Genomic DNA, 21,117 nt, shown 5'->3' on the forward strand with positions numbered 1-21,117 from the left:
GATGTAACAAGTTTGGTTTCCGTACATGAAACAATTCTGTAAATATTGCGGTGACGGATGGACAGCCGTACATGACGACAATACCCGTAGGCCAAAGTTAGATGAAAATACAGTACCGTATTTTCCGCACTATAAGGCGCACCTAAAAACCACAATTTTTCTCAAAAGCTGACAGTGCGCCTAATAACCCGGTGCGCTTTATTACGATTCATTTTCATAAAGTTTCGGTCTCGCAACTTCGGTAAACAGCCGCCATCTTTTTTCCCGGTAGAACAGGAAGCGCTTCTTCTTCTACGCAAGCAACCGCCAAGGAAAGCACCCGCCCCCATAGAACAGGAAGCGCTTCACCCGCCCCCATAGAACAGGAAGCGCTTCACCCGCCCCCGGAAGAAGAAGAAAAAACGCGCGGATATCACCGTACGTTTCATTTCCTGTTTACATCTGTAAAGACCACAAAATGGCTCCTACTAAACGATCCGGTTCATAAAAAGACGCAATCTCTCCATCCGCACACGGATTACTACCGTATTTCACAGCAACTGAACCGCACTGTGGAACGGGAGCACGTACGGTGAATATTCGCTCCACAGGGAATGAGAAGTCATCCTTCACTGTGGTTCTAGCTTGCCATGCTAACTTCCACCCATCCAAAAGAGACCTTTCCAGCCGGCGTCATCATAAAAGCTAACTCGAAGGGATGGATGGATGAAGAAAAGATGAGCGAGTGGTTAAGGGAAGTTTACGCGAAGAGGCCGGGTGGCTTTTTTCACACAGCTCCGAAGGCGAACACACCTTCACTAAGACGGGCAGACAGCCTCGGACGACATACGCCAACATCTGCCAGTGGATCATAAATGCTTGGGCAGATATTTCGGTCACAACTGTGGTCCGAGCTTTCCGGAAGGCAGGATTCACAGAACAACAGCGACACTGACTCCCGATGACTTCTACGAGACGGAACCGGCCATTTTGGATCCCACGCTAGCGCAACTTTTCAATTCGGACACCGAAGACGAAGAATTCGAAGGATTTACGAATGAAGAATAACTTCAGAAGGTGAGCGCTATGTTTATTTTGTGTGTTGTGACATTAACGTTCGAGCAACATTATGTTACTATTGCTCTACACCATTTTGAATTTTACTATGTTTGTGATTGCACATTTGCGTACATTTTGGGACAGAGTTGTTAGAACGCTGGTTTTCAATATATTATTAAAGTTTGACTGAACTATCTGACTGTTTTTTTGACATTCACTTTAGCGCAGCGTTTTTTTGACATTCACTTTAGCGCAGCGTAGGCGCGGCTTTTAGTCCGGGGCGGCTTATTGGTGGACAAAATTATGAAATATGTAATTCATAGAAGGTGCGGCTAATAATCCGGTGCGCCTTATAGTGCGGAAAATACGGTAATAAGAAAGTTATTTCATACATCGACATGTAAGCATATTTTCCATCAACCTATGATAATTACAATAACATACTTCTAGAATAAGAAAACCTACCTTCAACAACCCTCAATGCATCTCGAAGGGATTTGTTTTCCTCTCTCAACTGGAGGACTTCCTTCTTCAGGGATTCCATTTCTGTACATGTATCTTTCGGTGAAGTTCTTCCCAGCTGAAAATGTCAAAATAGTAAATCAAATGAAATAATTTGTATTATGATTAATTTGGGCGCTCATATGTTTTCCGGAAGCAATTTGTCCTGGATACGGCCCTGACAGCACCATATAAGTTTTACATGTATAAGCAACCTTGTAGGCACATTAATTTGAATATGCTACATGTACATGTAGCAGTAAGCCATTCACACAGTAGGCACTGTTCATCGGGTATTTGTAGTGTTATTTTCATATAAGTAAAAGTATAAACTTGTGTTTTAAACCAGTTGCCAGGGATGCAATTTTTACGTCCTCGATTTCAAATGAATGCTATGCACTTGTGATTGTTTGCCTCGAGAGGGTGCTTTGATTAACCAATAAAATCCTATTCTATTCTATTCATGTACTCACAGCAGCAAGTTGGGCCTTCAATTGTGCCCGAGCATCATATCCCACAGCTGTACGGCTTACTTTCCTCTTTTTCTTCTGAAAAATCAAGATTAACAAGAAAACGTGTTCAGTTCTTTTATATGCCATTGAAGTGAAGAAATATGTTTGCAGAAATGATAGATTTTCGAGTACATGCAGAAAGTCTGTCAACACCTCAATTTGTCTTGAATATTATTCTGTCTGAGTTGGTCGAATTGAATCAAAATATTCAATAACTTTAAAGCCTACAATGAAACATGATTTGATTAACTTTTATGATAAAGAAAAACTGACAAGGTACTTCAAAAGTATGGGATTGAATCCTACAAAACCTCACACAGTTGAAACACCACTGAAATAGTGAGTGAGTGAATTAACGTTTAACGTCGCTTTCAACACTATTTCGGTCATATCGCGACAACACCACTGAAATAAAAGTACCTGCTGTCTGTCAGATAGTCTCCTCAACACTTTCATCCTTGCTCTCACTGTCTGATGACCAAGACTTTGGCTGTTTGTTTCTCTTGCCTCTGCCATATTCCAAATCACCAGTAAGGGGTACATCCTTGCCATCCTGAGCGGCTTTCAAATATGGCGTCGGTTCACGTGTGTCTTCTGTGTAAAAACAAATATGTGCCACATTAAGCTAAATTAAACTGTACAGTTAGTCATACATTTCAGCAGCAGATTGTTATCACTAAATTACTTTGGTATACCTACAGTTCTGATGATTCAGAAATTCACCTCAGCGAGAAACAAATTTCACCTTACTTTCCCTTATTTACAGGCTTACAGCCATATTAAAAAAATGTCAAGGTTAAGTCTGTACTATCATGACAATCACCTCAGCATTGCAGATTGAAACATTCAGTATACCAGGGCTGCACTGATGAGAAATTACTATCAATCATGGAAGAAAAAAAATTATATTAATTAAATTTAACTTTACATAAACAAAGTCGAAAGTTCAAGGTGTAAAATCAGAAGTACATTAAATATATCTATATTAAATATATCTATATTTATATGTACTTCTGGTAAAACGTATACTTTTTACTGAATTGAATTGAAAAGTTTTCAACTGTTTATTAATTACCACCAAATCTCAGAATTCTTGCCACGTATTTGGTTTGTGACTGCTTCCTTCCTCCTGCTTTGTTGAGTGGCCATGGAACTTGGACTTCTTCATCACTGTCCCAATTTTCTCCATTCATCTTCTCTCGAGAACCGCTCGTGGTTAATATAATATATTTCGTCTCGATGATCATCCTCCCCTTGCTTCCGTTTGGCGACCTGACTGGGGGCCAAACTCCTTCTCTGTGTGATCACACAAGCCTGACGTTACAAACAATGGAGGGATGATAATAATAATAATACTAATAATAATAAATGAGGCTAGTTTTGCTAGCTCACCATTTCCGCCCGTGCCTCGAAGCTGCTGTTTGGCTCAACGTTAGCCCGCTTGTGACGTCTCGCATCGCGCCTAGAAGACCCTAAACCTAAATGTGATGTTTAAGCCAACAAAGTTACCGTCAATGAACTCCGACGTGACTTGGGCAGCTTAGAAAGAGCGAGTGAAGTCAACATGGACGTTGTGGCCGCCATCACCAACTCAAACTGCCCGCGAAATCTGCTTTGCAACTACGGCAAGCGCGAAGGGGAAAAATAAATAATTTAAAAAAAAAAGTTGATTTGAAACATATTCGCACTTATTAGTGTCGGATATGAGAAACATTGATACAACGCGATTATTACCAACTATACATGAATTTGGTTGTGATTGCAGCCTTAAAACAGTTTTGTTATTTTATAACAAAACGAGAGCAGTTCTATCTATCGTGTTTGGGGGGGGGGGGGGGTTTGTAATGTTACGGCGGGAAAAGTAGTAAACTAAATATAACATTGAACCATGCTTTTGAAAATGTATACATTTAAATCCTGGCAAATACTGACTTTTAACAATATAAATTGTTACTTACATGAGTTCGGTAAAGTGTTTTCCTATTGGGCTCCGTGAAGAAACGTGTCTGGGCTTGTTCTTCCACAGCTGCATGCAGGTACGTGGGCGGGTCCTGACGTTTTAGGTCTGATTTAAACCTTTGAACTGAGTTTTGCTAAATCAATTTATGTTGGAAGTCCAATAAAATTAATTTTATCACATAAAAAAGTAAGTTACGAAAATATTCACACTTTTTACTTATAGATAACTCAAAAACTCTAAAAATAAAAATAAATTGATTTATTGGAATAAATATACTTTTAAAAATAAAGTCTGCCGAAGTTCTGGGTGTCCGCCTTGAAATGACACCTCACAATTTTAAATGATACAAAATTAACATTTTCATAATTGAGGGAGACATCCTGCATTGTTCAAAAAACAAGCTCAAGTCTGGTGAATCAACTTAATGAGATTAATCAATGCTATGGTGATAGCGCTGCTGCCATTTTATAGAATTTTATTCCATGGAACAATCTATAGAACTTTCAGCAGATAAAGGATAATGTCTATAGAATTTCTGTTAGACATTCTATAGAATGCCCAGTTCTATAGAACAATCTATAGACCTTTCAGCAGATAAAGTAATGTCTATAGAATTTCTGTTAGACATTCTATAGAATGCCCAGTTCTATAGAACAATCTATGGACTTTTCATCAGATAATGTAATGTCTATAGAATTTCTATAGGATATTCTATAGAATTCCCAGCTCTATAGAACAGTGAAAAGACCTTCCAGCACATGAAGCTGATGTCTATAGAATTTCTATAGAATTTTGAATACATATTCTATAGAATCTTCAGTTCTAAAGAAATTCCGACGAAATTCTATAGCGTTCTATATATTTCTATAGAGATTCTATAGAACATTTTTTGCAGGGCCGTCTCCGCTCGGGATGGTTTCCTGCTGACCCCACTGTGGACTGGACTCTTACTGTTATGCTGAATCCACTATGGACTGGACTCTCACAATATTATGTTAGACTCACTCGACATCCATTGCATTCGGTCTCCCTAGAGGGGGGGGGGGGGTTACCCACATATGCGGTCCTCTCCAAGGTTTCTCATAGTCATTCACATCGACGTCCCACTGGGGTGAGTTTTTCCTTGCCCTTATGTGGGCTATACCGAGGATGTCGTTGTGGCTTGTGCAGCCCTTTGAGACACTTGTGATTTAGGGCTATATAAATAAACATTGATTGATTGATTGATTAATTGTGCCAAACAGCTACATTTTTGTTTCATCTGACATCACATGGACAAAAGAAGACCTTCTGGAGGAAAGCTCATTGATAATTGATATATCATTGATATATCACTATCTATTTGTGATCTATTAGAGATCTATCTACACATGATCCATTATTATTATCATTAATTATCCATCAGTGATCTATCAATGATATATCAATGACATGTGATGCAAATTGGATATGATAAAAATATTTTCATGACAAAATACAATATAAAAACATATGCTATATTAGTATAACATAAAAACAATAACCCCCTATTGTATTTAATGACACACAATTAAGAAAAACGTCACTTGTGCAAATTAACAAAAAAAGCATTATAACACAAATTTGAACGTAAAAACTTAAAGAATAATTACTTCCATTGCAGGCAAATCTTTTAGAAAAATGACGTCAGAGAGAGAAACTGCAGCTACATAAACTCCTTGAGGACATTTGAGGGATTTTCTGTCCGTATCGAGGGGAAACAGCAACAAAAGCATCGATCCCATCATGCTAGTATTTATTAGACATAGCCAATAATGATGATAAATATTCTCATTTATATGGGACTGATAAACATAGTGTATTTACAACACCTCTTCTAACATCCTCTTAGTAGCGCTGTTGCACATATAAACTGGATTGCAGCCACCACCAGAGGAGGAGAAGAAGAAGTAACCATAGAAGAAGAAAAAGAAGAAACGTATTTGTTGACGGCTGTTATGACAACAACGTTTGTGTAATTTCATGTGTTTTAAGGACAGGAAATAGTATTTATTTGTATATTTTGAGAAGAATAATTTATCGATATGTTTAGTGACGAGCATCAAATGTCTGTGAGTATTGAGTCGTCATGGACAAAATGTCAGCATTTGGCCCAGGAATCGGTACGTTTGTTCACCTAATATTACTGTGATCAATTGTTGAATTTATATTACTAGATAATTACTCTAATTATAGCTGTGTGCCGTGACATACAGTCTGGTGTGCCGTGGGAGATGCTGTCATTTCACCTAATTGGGTTAAAAATATTTTTTGCAAACCATTATAATCCGCAAATAATGTGCCGTTGTTGAGTGTCGGTGCTGTCTAGAGCTCGGCAGAGTAACCGTGTTATACTCTTCCATATCAGTAGGTGGCAGCAGGTAACTAAATGCTTTGTGGATGTCGGGAACATGGTTTGTCGTGATCACAATATGCAGGCGACAGCGGGAGGCAGTGTGCAGGTAAAAAGGTATCTAATGCTTAAACCAAAAATAAACAAAAGGCGAGTGCCGCTAAGAAAAGGCATTGAAGCTTAGGGATGGCTATGCAAAACGAAGCTAAAACTGAACTGGCTGCAAAGCAAACAAAAACAGAATGCTGGACGACAGCAAAGACTTACAGCGTGTAAAGCAGACGGCGTCTACAAAGTACATCCGTACATGACATGACAATCAACAACAAAATAGGAAAGACTACACACAGGAAAACATAAAAAAACTCAAAATAAGTCACGGCGTGATGTGACAGGTGGTGACAGTACACCTACTTTGAGACAAGAGCTATATTGATGCATGGGTGGTTATGGTTTGAATTCATATCCAACAATTGCGAGAACAAATTTTTACTGTCAATGTCGGCTGCTGAGTTTCATTTTTTTTTATGTTTTCTGCTAGTGGTGTGCCTCGGGATTTTTCCAATGGAAAAAATGTGCCTTGGCTCAAAAAAGGTTGAAAAACACTGGCTTAGTACACCAGTGGTTTCTTTTGTCTTCAGGACATTCCAAATGGTTGTACTGGCTGTGGCCAATGTTTGTGCAATGGCTCTGATTGATTGTCCATCTTCTCTCACATTCACAATTGCTTCTTTTTCACCCATAGACAGCTCTCTGGTTTTCATGTTGGTTCCACCTCTAAATGCAGTCTGCACAGGCAAAATCTATCCTACCCAATCTGAAACTGAGCTCAGACATTCAGTGCTATTTATTGTTTGAATCAATGTCCAATTGGGAGACACCTGGGCAACAAAACACACCCGTCAGTCACATGTTCCAATACTTTTGCTCTTATGAAAAATGTGTAGGTTCAAACAAAAGGTGCTATCTTCTAAGTTGTGTATCAGACCCAGATGTAAATACCTGGGCATAAAAGCTGAAATGTTGATCTCTTGTCCCATATTCATCTTTTGATGTCAAACCCAAATGTTTTCGGTCTACAACAAAAATAAACAAATTGGACCCACTGTTCCAATACTCTGCGATGAGGTGGCGACTTGTCCAGGGTGTACCCCGCCTTCTGCCCGATTGTAGCTGAGATAGGCTCCAGCGCCCCCCGCGACCCCAAAAGGGAATAAGCGGTAGAAAATGGATGGATGGATGGATGTTCCAATACTTTTGGAGGGCACTGTATATATACATAGACTTATTATATACATACATTTATATATACATAGATATATATATATACACACATATACATATACATATATATATATATATATATAAATAAATTTACATATATATATACATATACATACACGTATATATATATATATACACATATACACGTATATATATACAGTATATACATATACATACACATATACACGTATATATATACATATACACGTGTGTGTATATATATATATATATATATATACACACGTATATATATACATATACATACAAATGTATATATATACATATACATACATATACATATGTATATACAGTATATATGTATATACATAAATACATATACATATATATATATATATATATATATATATATATATATATCTCATATCATGTTGGTTGGATTTGTTTTTGTAGCTTTTATTTTTTAATAGAAAAATGTAGTCTGCTTAAGCCTTTAATGAAACTACCTATTTCCTAAAGTGTGTGTGTGTGTGTGTGTGTGTGTGTGTGTGTGTGTGTGTGTGTGTGTGTGTTTTTCAGAGAGGCTGTCAGACCAGAGTGATTGACAGCACTGAAGCAGGAGTACAAAGTGTGTGTAGTGTGATGAGAAGTACTCAGACTGATCAGCAGGATCATTTAAGTCCAAAGGTCCTTCAGGATCAACAACACGAGCTTCATTCCGAGGGCCTGAAGGAGTTTGTGCGCCGCGTGGAAGCCGCCGTCATCAGAGAGCTGGTCAGGAACGCCAAGAGTCACGCTTTTGATGACTTTCAGGTCAACTGGGAAGAACGCAATCAGAAGGTGAGAAGTAAATCATGAATTTACCAACACAACACACCAATATTATGTTTATACATACAGTCATGTACATTAGGGGTGTGTGTTGTTGTGCAGGTGTTGTGTCTTCACCAACTTCAACATCCCAAGGCCGTAGAGCGATGTCTTCACGTGACGAGCGTATCGTGGACCTGTACCGGAGCGTCCATCGCCTGTGCTTATGGCCGGTGCGTTTACGTGTTAACGACAATGCCGGCTGTCAATCAAACACCGCTTTTGTTGTGCCGCGGCAGGATGGCGGAAGGGGACTGGAACCAGGACAAGTCCTACGTTTGCATGTGGAACTTAGACCATGGAGGTCTGAAGCCTCAACAAGCGGATGTGGTCATCAATGTTTCTACGGCAGTGACGTGTCTGTGCTGCCACCCCAAGCAGCCGGCCCTCATCGCGGGTATTCAGATTTGTTTGGAATATTTATTTTTGCCACTGCATGCATGACAAGAAACATGTGCTGCAGGTGGTTTGTACAGCGGAGAAGTGCTGGTCTGGGACACCAGTCAGACTACAGATCCGGTGCTGGCACAAACTGGCATGTCAGCAGACAGTCACAGAGAACCTGTTTGTCAGGTGAGACACTTATCAATCGTCTTTTTTTATCGCAAAAATATTACAGCTAATGCAATAATAATGTGTGTTGGAGCCAAATTTTCTTATTTTGTTTATATTGTTTTTATTTTGTTTTCTCTAAATGATTGCTGGCCTCGACTTGTCCAGGGTGTACCCCGCCTTCCGCCCAATTATAGCTGAGATAGGCTCCAGCGCCCCCCGCGACCCCAAAAGGGAATAAGCGGTAGAAAATGGATGGATGGATGGATTGCTGGCCTCTGTTCATGCTGATGTTGTCACTGGTCCCCATTAGGGGTGGGACCGTTGCTATGGTGCGGTTGCCATTTAATCTTGGGTTCAGGTGGTAGCACTCAGGTGCGATTACAGGGGGGGGACACAAACAGTTTTCGACCGTGCCGTGCGTGGTCAGGTCTCGCTGCTGTGACAATGTTCAATTCAAGGGCAGCATACTAACAATGACATTATGGTCTATAGCCTACATTTGATTTCATTTTGATGGCTTAAAATAAACGGATTGTCATATCCAAACATATTTCTATAGTACTGGACGTTGAATCATTTGCACGCGTCAAACTAAGTCAACACAGTCGCCCTCGGTATCAGCTTAAAGGTAAAAGCTGTACAATGTGTTAACTATCGTATGTTCCTGACGATAGAGCGCACCGGTATATAAGCCGCACCTACTACATTTTTGAAGAATTTAATATTTAACTTACCATTAACTTGTACATGTAATGTACTGAATATCAGAAGTAGAGATGTCCGATAATGGCTTTTTTGCCGATATCCGATATTGTCCAACTCTTAATTACCGATTCCGATATCAAGTCAAGTCAACTTTATTTATATAGCACGTTTACGACAACTTTTAAATTGAACCAAAGTGCTTTACAGGTTAAAAAAGCATAGAGCAAAAAAAAAACGATACCGATATATATACAGTCGTGGAATTAACACATTATTATGCCTAATTTTGTTGTGATGCCCCGCTGGATGCATTAAACAATGTAACAAGGTTTTCCAAAATAAATCAATTCAAGTTATGGAAAAAAATGCCAACATGGCACTGCCATATTTATTATTGAAGTCACAAAGTGCATTATTTGTTTTAACATGCCTCAAAACAGCAGCTTGGAATTTGGGAGCATGAGGAGGTTGAGGTGGGCGGGGTTGAGGTGGGTGGGTGGGTGGGGGGGTAGCGGGGGTGTATATTGTAGCGTCCCGGAAGAGTTAGTGCTGCAAGGGATTCTGGGTATTTGTTCTGTTGTGTTTATGTTGTGTTACGGTGCGGATGTTCTCCCGAAATGTGTTTGTCATTCTTGTTTGGTGTGGGTTCACAGTGTGGCGCATATTTGTAACAGTGTTAAAGTTGTTTATACAGCCACCCTCAGTGTGACCTGTATGGCTGTTGATCAAGTATGCATTGCATTCACTTGTGTGTGTGAAAAGCCGTAGATATTATGTGATTGGGCCGGCACGTAAAGGCAGTGCCTTTAAGGTTTATTGGCGATCTGTACTTCTCCCTACGTCCGTGTACACAGCGGCGTTTTAAAAAGTCATAAATTTTACTTTTTGAAACAGATACCGATAATTTTCGATATTACATTTATCGGCTGATAATATTGGCAGTCCGATATTATCGGACATCTCTAATCAGAAGCATTTATTCAGCTATAAATGTCACAGATTACATTAGCAAACATATCTGATAATCAAAGCATGATCGTAACGATACACATTTTGTGTTATTAATGAGTGAAACTGGTTTCTAAACCCGGAAGCAGGAATATAAATTCTGTCGGGGATACACCAACACAGTGCAGGTCTTTTTTTTTTTAAATTGTCATTAAAAGCGTGTATGTCCATTTGTGTTGAGCTGTTTAAGAAAGCATTATGTTTAAAAAACATTCTAATAACGCAAACTAATTGTCCAGTCATCTTATCTAAGCTAGCTATATACTGTATCTACAGTTAGGTCCATAAATATTTGGACATTGACACAATTTTCAGTATTCCAGCTCTGTACAACACCACAATGGATTTGAAATGAATCAATATGTGCTATAAGTGCAGACTTTGAGCTTTAATTTGAGGGTATTTACATCCAAATCAGTTGAACGGTGTAGGAATTACAACACATTTTATATGTAACTTCCACCTTTTAAGGGACCAAAAGTAATTGGACAAACTAACATAATCATAAATCAAATTGTCACTTTTTAATACTTTGTTGCAAATCATTTGCAGTCAATGACAGCCTGAAGTGTGGAACACACAGACATCACCAGGCGCTGGGTTTCGTCCCTGGTGATGCTCTGCCAGGCCTCTGCTGCAGCTGTCTTCACTTCCTGCTTGTTCTTTGGGCATTTTCCCTTCAGTTTTATCTTCAGAAAGTGAAATTCATGCTCAACCGGATTCAAGTCTGGTGATTGACTTGGCCATTGCAGAACATTCCACTTCTTTGCCTTAAAAAACTCTTTCGTTGCTTTTGCAGTATGCTTCGGGTCATTGTCCATCTGCATTGTGAAGCGCCGTCCAATGAGTTTTGAAGCATTTGGCTGAATATGAGCAGATAATATTGCCCCAAACACTTCAGAATTCATTCTGCTGCTTTTGTCACATGTCACATCATCAATAAATATAAGAGATCCAGTTCAACTGGCAGCCATGCATACCCACGCCATTACACTACCACCACCATGCTTCATTGATGAGGTAGTATGCTTTGGCTCTTGAGCAGTTCCTTCCCTCCTCCATACTCTTCTCTTTCCATCATTCTGGTACAAGTTGATCTTTGTCTCATGTGTCCATCAGATGTTGTTCCAGAACTGCACAGGCTCTTTTACATGTTTCTTGGCAAACTCTAATCTGGCCTTCCTGTTTTTGAGGCTCACCAATGGTTTACACCTTGTGATGAAACCTCTGTATTTTCTCCGGTGAAGTCTTTTCTTAATTATTGACTTGGACACAGATCCACCTACCTCCTGGAGACTTTTCTTCATCTGGCCAACTGTTGTGAAGGGCTTTTTCTTGACAAGGGAAAGGATTTGTCTGTCATCCACCACACTTGTTTTCCGTGGTCTTCCATGTCTTTTGGTGTTGCTGAGCTCAGCAGTGTGTTCTCTCTTTTTAATAATGTACCAAACAGTTGGTTTGGCCACACCTCATGTTTTTTCTATCTCTCTGAAGGCTTTGTTTTGATTTTTCAGCCCAATGATGGCTTGCTTCACTGATAGTGACAGCTCTTTGGACTTCATATTGGGAGATGACCTCCCCAGATTCCAAATGAATATACCACACTTGAAATGACATCTAGGCCTTTTATCTGCTCTTTGTAAATGAAATAAATGGGGAAAAAAACAAGGGAATAACACACACCTGGCCATGGAACAGCTGAGTACCCAATTGTCCAATTACTTTTGGTCCCTTAAAAAGTGGAAGGCACATATAAAATGTGTTCTAATTCCTACACCGTTCACTTGATTTGGATGTAAATACCCTCAAATTAAAGCTCAAAGTCTGCACTTAAAGCACATCTTGATTATTTTATTTAAAATCCATTGTGGTGTTGTACAGAGCTGGAATACTGAATATTGTGTCAATGTCCAAATATTTATGGACCCAACTGCATATCTACAGTTGTGGTCAAAAGTTTACATACACTTGTAAAGAACATAATGTCATGGCTCTCTTGAGTTTCCAATCATTTCTACAACTCTTACTTTTTTGTGATAGAGTGATTGGAGCACATACTTGTTGGTCACAAAAAACATTCATGAAGTTTGGTTCTTTTATGAATTTAAAGTTCATAAAAGTTCACTGGAAATGTGACCAAATCTGCTGGGTCAAAAGTATACATACAGCAACATACATTATCAATTTTGGTGATGTAGAAAAGTTACAATCAAATCAAATTAACTTCATGTGAGTGATTATGATTGACAACATCTGTTGACTTCTCTGAGCCCATTTAAATAGGGCTCATGTGATGCAGTCATTAGACTTTGTTACAAACGCGACAATGGGAAAGTCAAAGGAGCTCAGCACAGATCTGAATAAACAAATCATTGACTTGAACATGTCAGGAAAGTCACTTGGAGCCATTTCAAAGCAGCTTAAGGTCCCAAGAGCAACTGTGCTCTTGGGATCAGTGCTGGATCGTGAGCTCGACAAGCTCTCAATTTACCGGTCGAGCTATGTTCCCATCCTCACCTATGGTCATGAGCTTTGGGTTATGACCGAAAGGACAAGATCACGGGTACAAGGGGCCGAAATGAGTTTCCTCTGTCGGGTGGCAGGGCTCTCTCCCTTAGAGATAGGGTGAGAAGCTCTGTCATCCAGGAGGAGCTCCAAGTAAAGCCGCTGCTCCTTCACAACGAGAGGAGCCAGATGAGGTGGTTCGGGCATCTAGTCAGGATGCCACCCAAGCGCCTCTCTGGGGAGGTGTTTAGGTCACATCCGACCGGTAGGAGGCCACGGGGAAGACCCAGGACACGTTGGAAAGACTATGTCTCCCGGCTGGCCTGGGAACGCCTTAGGATCCCCCGGGAGGAGCTGGACGAAGTGGTTGGGGAGAGGGAAGTCTGGGCCTCCATGCTTAGGCTGCTGCCTTCGCCACCCGACCTCAGATAAGGGGAAGAAAATGGATGGATGGATAGATTGAGATTGGATTGTTTAGTGAGGTCCTCGGTCTGGCACTGCATCAACGAGACATTCAACTTGACTAAAGTAAAATTTATAACAAAGTTTCTGTATGAGCCTGTGTAAGGTTATTACCTTTACAACAAAGAGCTACACCTCTAAAGTAAGGCGGTGGGTCTGGGTGCGCGCCATGTCCAGTTTTCACCCAAGCCTACGCGGGATGCGCGTTTACAAACACTACCGTACTTTTGTAACACAATGTGAGATTGTTACTATTAGTAATATTAAATATTATGGTGATATTGTTACTATTAGTAATATTAATATTATGGTGATATTGTTACTATTAATAGTATTACAAAGTACTACATTGAATGATAGCTAACGTGTGTGTGTGTGTGTGCGTGTGTGTGTGTGTAGGTGACGTGGGTGCCCCTGAACACCAAAGGAGAGTTTGGTGTTCTGAGTGCATGTTCAGGAGGAAGACTTCTGCTGTGGACTTTAAATTCCGAGCAAGGAAGATTTGATGTGAAATCAGCTTTTATTTTGATCCAACAACAGATTCCTTCCTGCGGCACCAACTTCAAAGTAAACACACACTCATAAATGTACTTACATCATATGTTATATGACTTATTTATCTACCTACGTACTTTACCAATTTATTTATTTACTGTACTTCCTTTTTTACTTACCCACGTACTTACCTTTTACTAACATATTTACTAACTTACCCATTTACTAACAAATGTACTTACTTACTTTCTTACCCATTACTAACATATTTACTAACTTACTTTCCTATTTACTTACTTACCTATTTACGAACATATTTACTTACTTACCTATTTAATAACATATTTACTGACTTACTTACCTACCTATTTACGAACATATTTACTTACTGACCTATTTACTAACATATTGACTTACTTACCTATTTACTTACTTATTTATTTAATAACATATTTACTGACTTACTTACCTATCTGTTTACGAACATATTTACTTACTGACCTATTTACAAACATATTTACTTACTGACCTATTTACTAACATATTTACTTACTTACCTATTTACTAACATATTTACTTACTGACCTATTTACTAACATATTTACTTACTTACGTATTTACTAACATATTTACTTACCTATTTACTAACATATTTACTTACTGACCTATTTACTAACATATTTACTTACTGACCTATTTACAAACATATTTACTTACTGACCTAGTTACTAACATATTTACTTACTGACCTATTTACTAACATATTTACTTACTGACCTATTTACAAACATATTTACTTACTGACCTAGTTACTAACATATTTACTTACTGACCTAGTTACTAACATATTTACTTACTGACCTATTTACAAACATATTTACTTACTGACCTAGTTACTAACATATTTACTTACTGACCTAGTTACTAACATATTTACTTACTGACCTATTTACTAACATATTTACTTACTTACCTATTTACTAACATATTTACTTACTTACCTACCTGTTTACGAACATATTTACTTACTTACCTATTTACTAACATATTTACTTACTTACCGGTACCTATTTACTGACCTATTTACTAACATATTTACTTACTGACCTATTAATTAACATATTTACTTACTTACCTATTTACTAACATATTTACTTACTTACCTATTTACTAACATATTTACTTACTGACCTATGTATTAACATATTTACTTACTGACCTATTTACTAACATATTTACTTTACAGACCTATTTAACATTTACTTTACTGACCTATTTACTAACACATTTACTGACTTACTTACCTACCTGTTAAACGAACATATTTACTTACTGACCTATTTACAAACATATTTACTTACTTACCTGTTTACTAACATAGTTACTTACTGACCTATTTACTAACATATTTACTTACTGACCTATTTACAAACATATTTACTTACTGACCTAGTTACTAACATATTTACTTACTGACCTATTTACTAACATATTTACTTACTTACCTATTTACTAACATATTTACTTATACCTATTTACTAACATATTTACTTACTTACCTATTTACTAACATGTTTACTTACTTATTACCTACCTATTTACTAACATATTTACTTACTTACCTATTTACTAACATGTTTACTTACTTATTACCTACCTATTTACTAACATATTTACTTACTTACCTACTTACAGAGCTTACTTATGGAACTTACTTACAGTTCTCATTCTTCAATAATTTCATGATCAGGTTGTGTTTTCCAAAGTGTCTTTTTAGGAGATGATTTCTTCGATTCAGTTTTTGGGTTTGTGTGCGTGCAGGTCCAAGGAAATGTCACAGTGGGCGTCACCTCCATGGATCTGTCCACCTGGGACCCAGACACTCTGATTGTTGGTTCTGAGGGCGGTCTTCTGCTGAGATGCTCTCTGTCCTCACAAACACCCGCTGCTCTTCCACCTGAAAGTCAAAGTGTTCCACTGAGAGCTCCCGCGGTCTTCTCCTTCAGACCTGGCAGCGGCCCTGTCCACTCCATACACTGCTCACCTTTTCACAGGTACACACACCTGTCCACTCCATACACTGCTCACATGTCCACAGGTACAAGTAAAGTAAGCTAAAGTGATGTCTTTGTTGCAGGAATCTGTTTCTGAGTGCAGGGACAGATGGTCTAACTCACCTGCATTCTCTGCTGCAAAACAACCCTCTGCTGTCACTACGAGTGTCTGACACTTACGTCTTCAAAGTGCAGTGGTCTCCTAGCCGACCTTTGGTCTTTGCTGCAGCCACTGGACAAGGTACAGTCAAGTTTTTATTATGATCATTCATAATATTGGACGAGGTACAACAAAGTTATTAACATCATCATTCATAATATTGGACAAGGTCCAGCAACATTATTAATATCATCGTTCGTAATATTGAACAAAGTATAACAAAGTTGTTAAAATTATAATTCATAATACTGGACAAGGTACAACAAAGTTATTAATATCATCATTCATAATATTGGACAAGGTACAACAAAGTTAATATCATTATTCATAATACTGGACAAGGTACAAGAAATTTATTAATATCATTGTTCATAATACTAGACAAGGTAAAGCTAATTATTAGAACACTTCATAATAGTGCAGTGTATTTCTATGGTGTAAACATATAATATATATAGAGTATAGAGCCAGTATATATCGAGTGTTTATAATACACATAAGTATAGATCTAGTATATATAGAGTGTGTACAATAGATGCAAGTATAGTATTAGTATGCATAGAACATATATAATAGACATAAGTATAGTGGCAGCTCCGACCATCAGTGTGAACGTGTGTGTGTGAATGTTCGCTAGTGTATATATATATATATATATATATATATATATATATATATATATATATATGTATATATATAGAAAAGCGGTAGAAATTGGATGGATGATATGTATATATATATATATATATATATATATATATATATATATATATATAGACAAGCGGTAGAAATTGGATGGATGATACATATACGTATATATATATATATACACACACACACACATATAATAGCATATATAATATACACAAGTATAAAGCTAGTATGTATAGTGTATGTAAGAGATATATAGAGCTAGTATATGTAGCGCATATTTAATAGACATAAGTATAGAACTAGTATATACAATGTATAAAATAGATATATGTTTAGAGCTAGTATATATGGTGTATATTTAATAAGACATAAATATAGAGCTAGTATACATAGTGTTAATAATAGATGTAAATACAGCGAGTAGAGTGCATATAATACATACAGTATATGTATAGAGCTAGTAAATATAATATACATAAGTAAAAAGCTAGTATATATAGTGTATATAATAGGCATAAGTACAGAGCTAGTATATAGTGTATATAATAGAAAATTATAGAGCTAGTATACATAATGCATATGTAAGACATAAGTATAAAGCTAGTATAGTGTATATGATAGACATATGTATAGAGAAGGTATATATAGTGTATATATTAGATATAAGTATAGAGCTAGTAGATATACTGTATATAGTGTATATAATCAATATAAGTATAGAGCTTGTAGATATAGAGCATATGTAATAGACATCAGTATAGAGCCAGTAGATATACAGTGCATATAATAGATACACTAATACTTTGCATGTATGTATGTATTTATTTATATTACTATACACACGCGCACACACACACACAGTGGGGCAAAAAAGTATTTAGTCAGCCACCAATTGTGCAAGTTCTCCCACCTAAAAAGATGAGGGAGGCCTGTAACTTTCATCATAGGTATACCTCAACTATCAATCAATCAATCAAAGATTATTTATATAGTCCTAAAGCACGGGTGTCTCAAAGGGCTGCACAAGCCACAACTATGAGAGACAGAATGGGGGAAAAATAATCCAGGAAAACACATTGTAGAATTTTTAACTAATTTATTGGTAAATTCCTCTGTAAAATAAGTATTTGGTCACCTACAACCAGCAAGATTTCTGGCTTTCAGTATAGTGCTAGTATAGTGTATATAATATAAGTATAGTGCTAGTATAAACAGTGTAAGAATTATACAAACTAAATAATGCACTAAAAACTGACCTGTGAAATAATTTTACTATCGTATAACACATTTTAACTATCTTTTTAATCCAGTTTACTATCATCCTAATACATTGTAGTGTTTTTTTAATACAGAAACTGCTTATTTTATGATCACTGCATATTTCTTAGGCGCTGTGTGTATATGGAATTGTTTTGGCTGTTGGTTTTTGTATGCGTGCTTCATGTGGTTTTCACTTTGTTCTTTAAACTAAATGTTGTTGTGTGTTATTTACAATGACAATAGAAGGAATCTATCTAATAAAGCTACAGTAGTATATATAGAGTGTAGCTTTAAAAGGTGTTGTTGTGTGGCCCAGGTGAGGTGCAAATATTCGACCTGAGTGGAAGATCACTAAGACCAGCAGCCACCATCGGTCCAGAAGGCGTCCAGAAGGCTGCCACGTGTTTGGCCTTCAACGGGCAGAACGGCGGCCTCCTGGCTGTAGGAGGAAGTGACGGCATGGTCAGCGTTTGGAAACTCAGCACGGATTTGAGCGAGCAGAAGCCCTCAGAGACTCACTTCCTGGAGCAGATAGCCAATCAAGCAGCAGAATGATCAATGGCAGCTTTGAAGGGGGCCTTGCTCATGAATATCAACAACCGTGCACACAATTAATGTGACAAGCTACAAGCTAAATCTTGGTTTATTACATGTTTTGTGGTCCTGGTCTTCTTCTATTCACATTTACACTTCCTACTCTTAATCATAGATTATGGATAGATTTTGTTCGCTGGACATCAAGGGTCTAAATCAGGGGTCTTCAACGTTTTCCAGGCCAAGGACCCGCAAACTTTACACAAGTACACTAATCACTAGGTGACAACTAAATCAAGGGACCATATATAAATGTGAAGGTTACTTTTTTTGTGGGTTTTCTTTTCTTCTTTCTCTTTGTGTAGATTATATTTTCAATCTTCCTGTAAACATGACTCACCTTTACTTGGTTTTCTGGAAAATGTATAAAAATATATTTGATAAAAAGTGCAAAATCTCTCTTCCCTGGGCATGCACCCCTCATCTTGTTAGAGGATACATTGTCTATGTCCAGACTAGATGTGATCATGTGATCAATGTAAGAGGATGGATGACAGGTGAGACGTCTTCGAACACAAACTCAGCACTTCACTTGCCATCCATTGGAGGCCCTGAGAATACAATAACCTCATGAACGACAATATCCATAAACACGTACATAGTCAATTGCAACATTCTTTGATGTGTACTTAGTAAATTGTGATATTTGTTGTGTACATAATTGTAACATTTGATGTATACGTACTAAATTGTAACATTATTTTGTGTACATAGTTAATAAATTGTAACATTTGATGATTATTTACATAGTTAAACTAACATTTGATGTATACTTAGTAAATTGTAACATTGTTAATACATTTTTACATTATTTTGTGTACATTGTTAATAAATTGTAACATTTTGTGTACAGTGTTAATAAATTGTAACATTATTTTGTGTACATTGTTAATAAATTGTAACATTATTTTGTGTACAGTGTTAATACATTTTTACATTATTTTGTGTACATTGTTAATAAATTGTAACATTTTGTGTACAGTGTTAATAAATTGTAACATTATTTTGTGTACATTGTTAATAAATTGTAACATTATTTTGTGTACATTGTTAATAAATTGTAACATTATTTTGTGTACAGTGTTAATACATTTTTACATTATTTTGTGTACATTGTTAATAAATTGTAACATTTTGTGTACAGTGTTAATAAATTGTAACATTATTTTGTGTACATTGTTAATAAATTGTAACATTATTTTGTGTACATAGGTAACAATGTAGCATTATTTGATGTGTACATAATCAATTGTAACATTATTTGATGTGTACATAGTAAATTGTAACACATGTACATAGTTAATAAATTGTACCATTTGATGAGTACATATTTAAACTAACTGTTGATATATACTTAGTAAATTGTAACATTATTTTGTGTACATAGTTAATTGTAACATAATTTTGTGTACATAGGTAATCCATTGTAACATTATATGATGTATACATAGTTAAACTGTAACATTTGATGTATACTTAGTAAATTGTAACATTTTGTGCACATAGTTAATACGTTGTAACATTATTTTGTGTACATTGTTAAACTAACATTATTTGATGTGTACATAGTTACACTGTAACATTATTTTGTGTACATAGTTTAACATTTGATGTATACTTAGTAAATTGTAACACTATTTTGTGTACATAGTTAATAAATTGTAAACCTTGGTGTATATAGTTAATAACTTGTCACAGTATTTGATGAGACCTAAGTAAATTGTCACATTATTTTGTGTACTTAGTAAATTGTAACATTGTTTTTAGGTACATAGCTAATAAATTGTAACATTATTTTTGTGTACATAGTTAAATTGTAACTTTTTATGTACATAATTAATTGTGACTTTATTTGATGGGTACTTAGTAAATTGAAACATTTTTGTGTACATAGTTAAACTCTAACATTATTTTGTGTACATAGTTCATTTAGATTTTTCAGTTTTTTATTTTTAAAACATTTTCAAACAATCTTTAAAGACCTTTTCACATTGTCATTATGGGGTATTGTCTGTAGAATTTTGAGGGAAAATCAATGTATTCCATTTTGAAATAAGTAAAAATAATAGGCTGTAACATAACAAAATGTAGAAAAAGTAAAGCGTTGTGAATACTTTCCCGATGCACTGTGTAAATAGTAACATTATTTTGTAAATAGTAACATACTAAAT

At 36.7% G+C, this 21,117-nt stretch overlaps 1 protein-coding gene and 1 long non-coding RNA gene across 3 annotated transcripts; one reads left to right on the forward strand and one right to left on the reverse strand.

Annotated features, from left to right (window-relative positions):
• Nucleotides 1-2,626: 2,626 nt before the first annotated feature.
• LOC140679690 (uncharacterized) lies at nucleotides 2,627-4,562 on the reverse strand. 2 transcript variants are annotated; one of them, XR_012051065.1, is made up of 3 exons: nucleotides 3,444-4,556; nucleotides 3,127-3,347; nucleotides 2,627-2,645 (listed from the first exon to the last, which is right to left on the reverse strand). It is a non-coding gene; the product is annotated as an uncharacterized lncRNA (long non-coding RNA). The 2 variants fall into 2 exon arrangements; XR_012051066.1 differs by lacking the exon at nucleotides 2,627-2,645 and having other exon boundaries at nucleotides 2,665-3,347; nucleotides 3,444-3,529; nucleotides 4,010-4,562.
• Nucleotides 4,563-5,960: 1,398 nt separating this feature from the next.
• dync2i2 (dynein 2 intermediate chain 2) lies at nucleotides 5,961-19,713 on the forward strand. Its single transcript, XM_061982867.1, has 9 exons — nucleotides 5,961-6,152; nucleotides 8,204-8,464; nucleotides 8,558-8,667; nucleotides 8,734-8,891; nucleotides 8,958-9,067; nucleotides 14,129-14,296; nucleotides 16,046-16,278; nucleotides 16,362-16,519; nucleotides 18,669-19,713. Exons 1-9 carry the CDS (start codon nucleotides 6,075-6,077, stop codon nucleotides 18,905-18,907), a joined length of 1,515 nt encoding a protein of 504 aa, XP_061838851.1. The 5' UTR covers nucleotides 5,961-6,074; the 3' UTR covers nucleotides 18,908-19,713.
• Nucleotides 19,714-21,117: the final 1,404 nt, after the last annotated feature.

The sequence above is a fragment of the Nerophis lumbriciformis genome, linkage group LG21 (genome assembly GCF_033978685.3).
Source record: "Nerophis lumbriciformis linkage group LG21, RoL_Nlum_v2.1, whole genome shotgun sequence".
NCBI lineage: Eukaryota > Metazoa > Chordata > Actinopteri > Syngnathiformes > Syngnathidae > Nerophis > Nerophis lumbriciformis.

What these genes read in the sequence shown, in the direction of transcription:
- dync2i2 (XM_061982867.1), top strand. Translation starts at nt 6,075, where the DNA reads ATGTTTAGTGACGAGCATCAAATGTCTGTGAGTATTGAGTCGTCATGG. An exon ending in ATCGCCTGTGCTTATGGCCG is followed by an intron (nt 8,668 to 8,733) that starts GTGCGTTTACGT and finishes GTGCCGCGGCAG; the next exon opens with GATGGCGGAAGGGGACTGGA. An exon ending in TGCTGCAGCCACTGGACAAG is followed by an intron (nt 16,520 to 18,668) that starts GTACAGTCAAGT and finishes TGTGTGGCCCAG; the next exon opens with GTGAGGTGCAAATATTCGAC.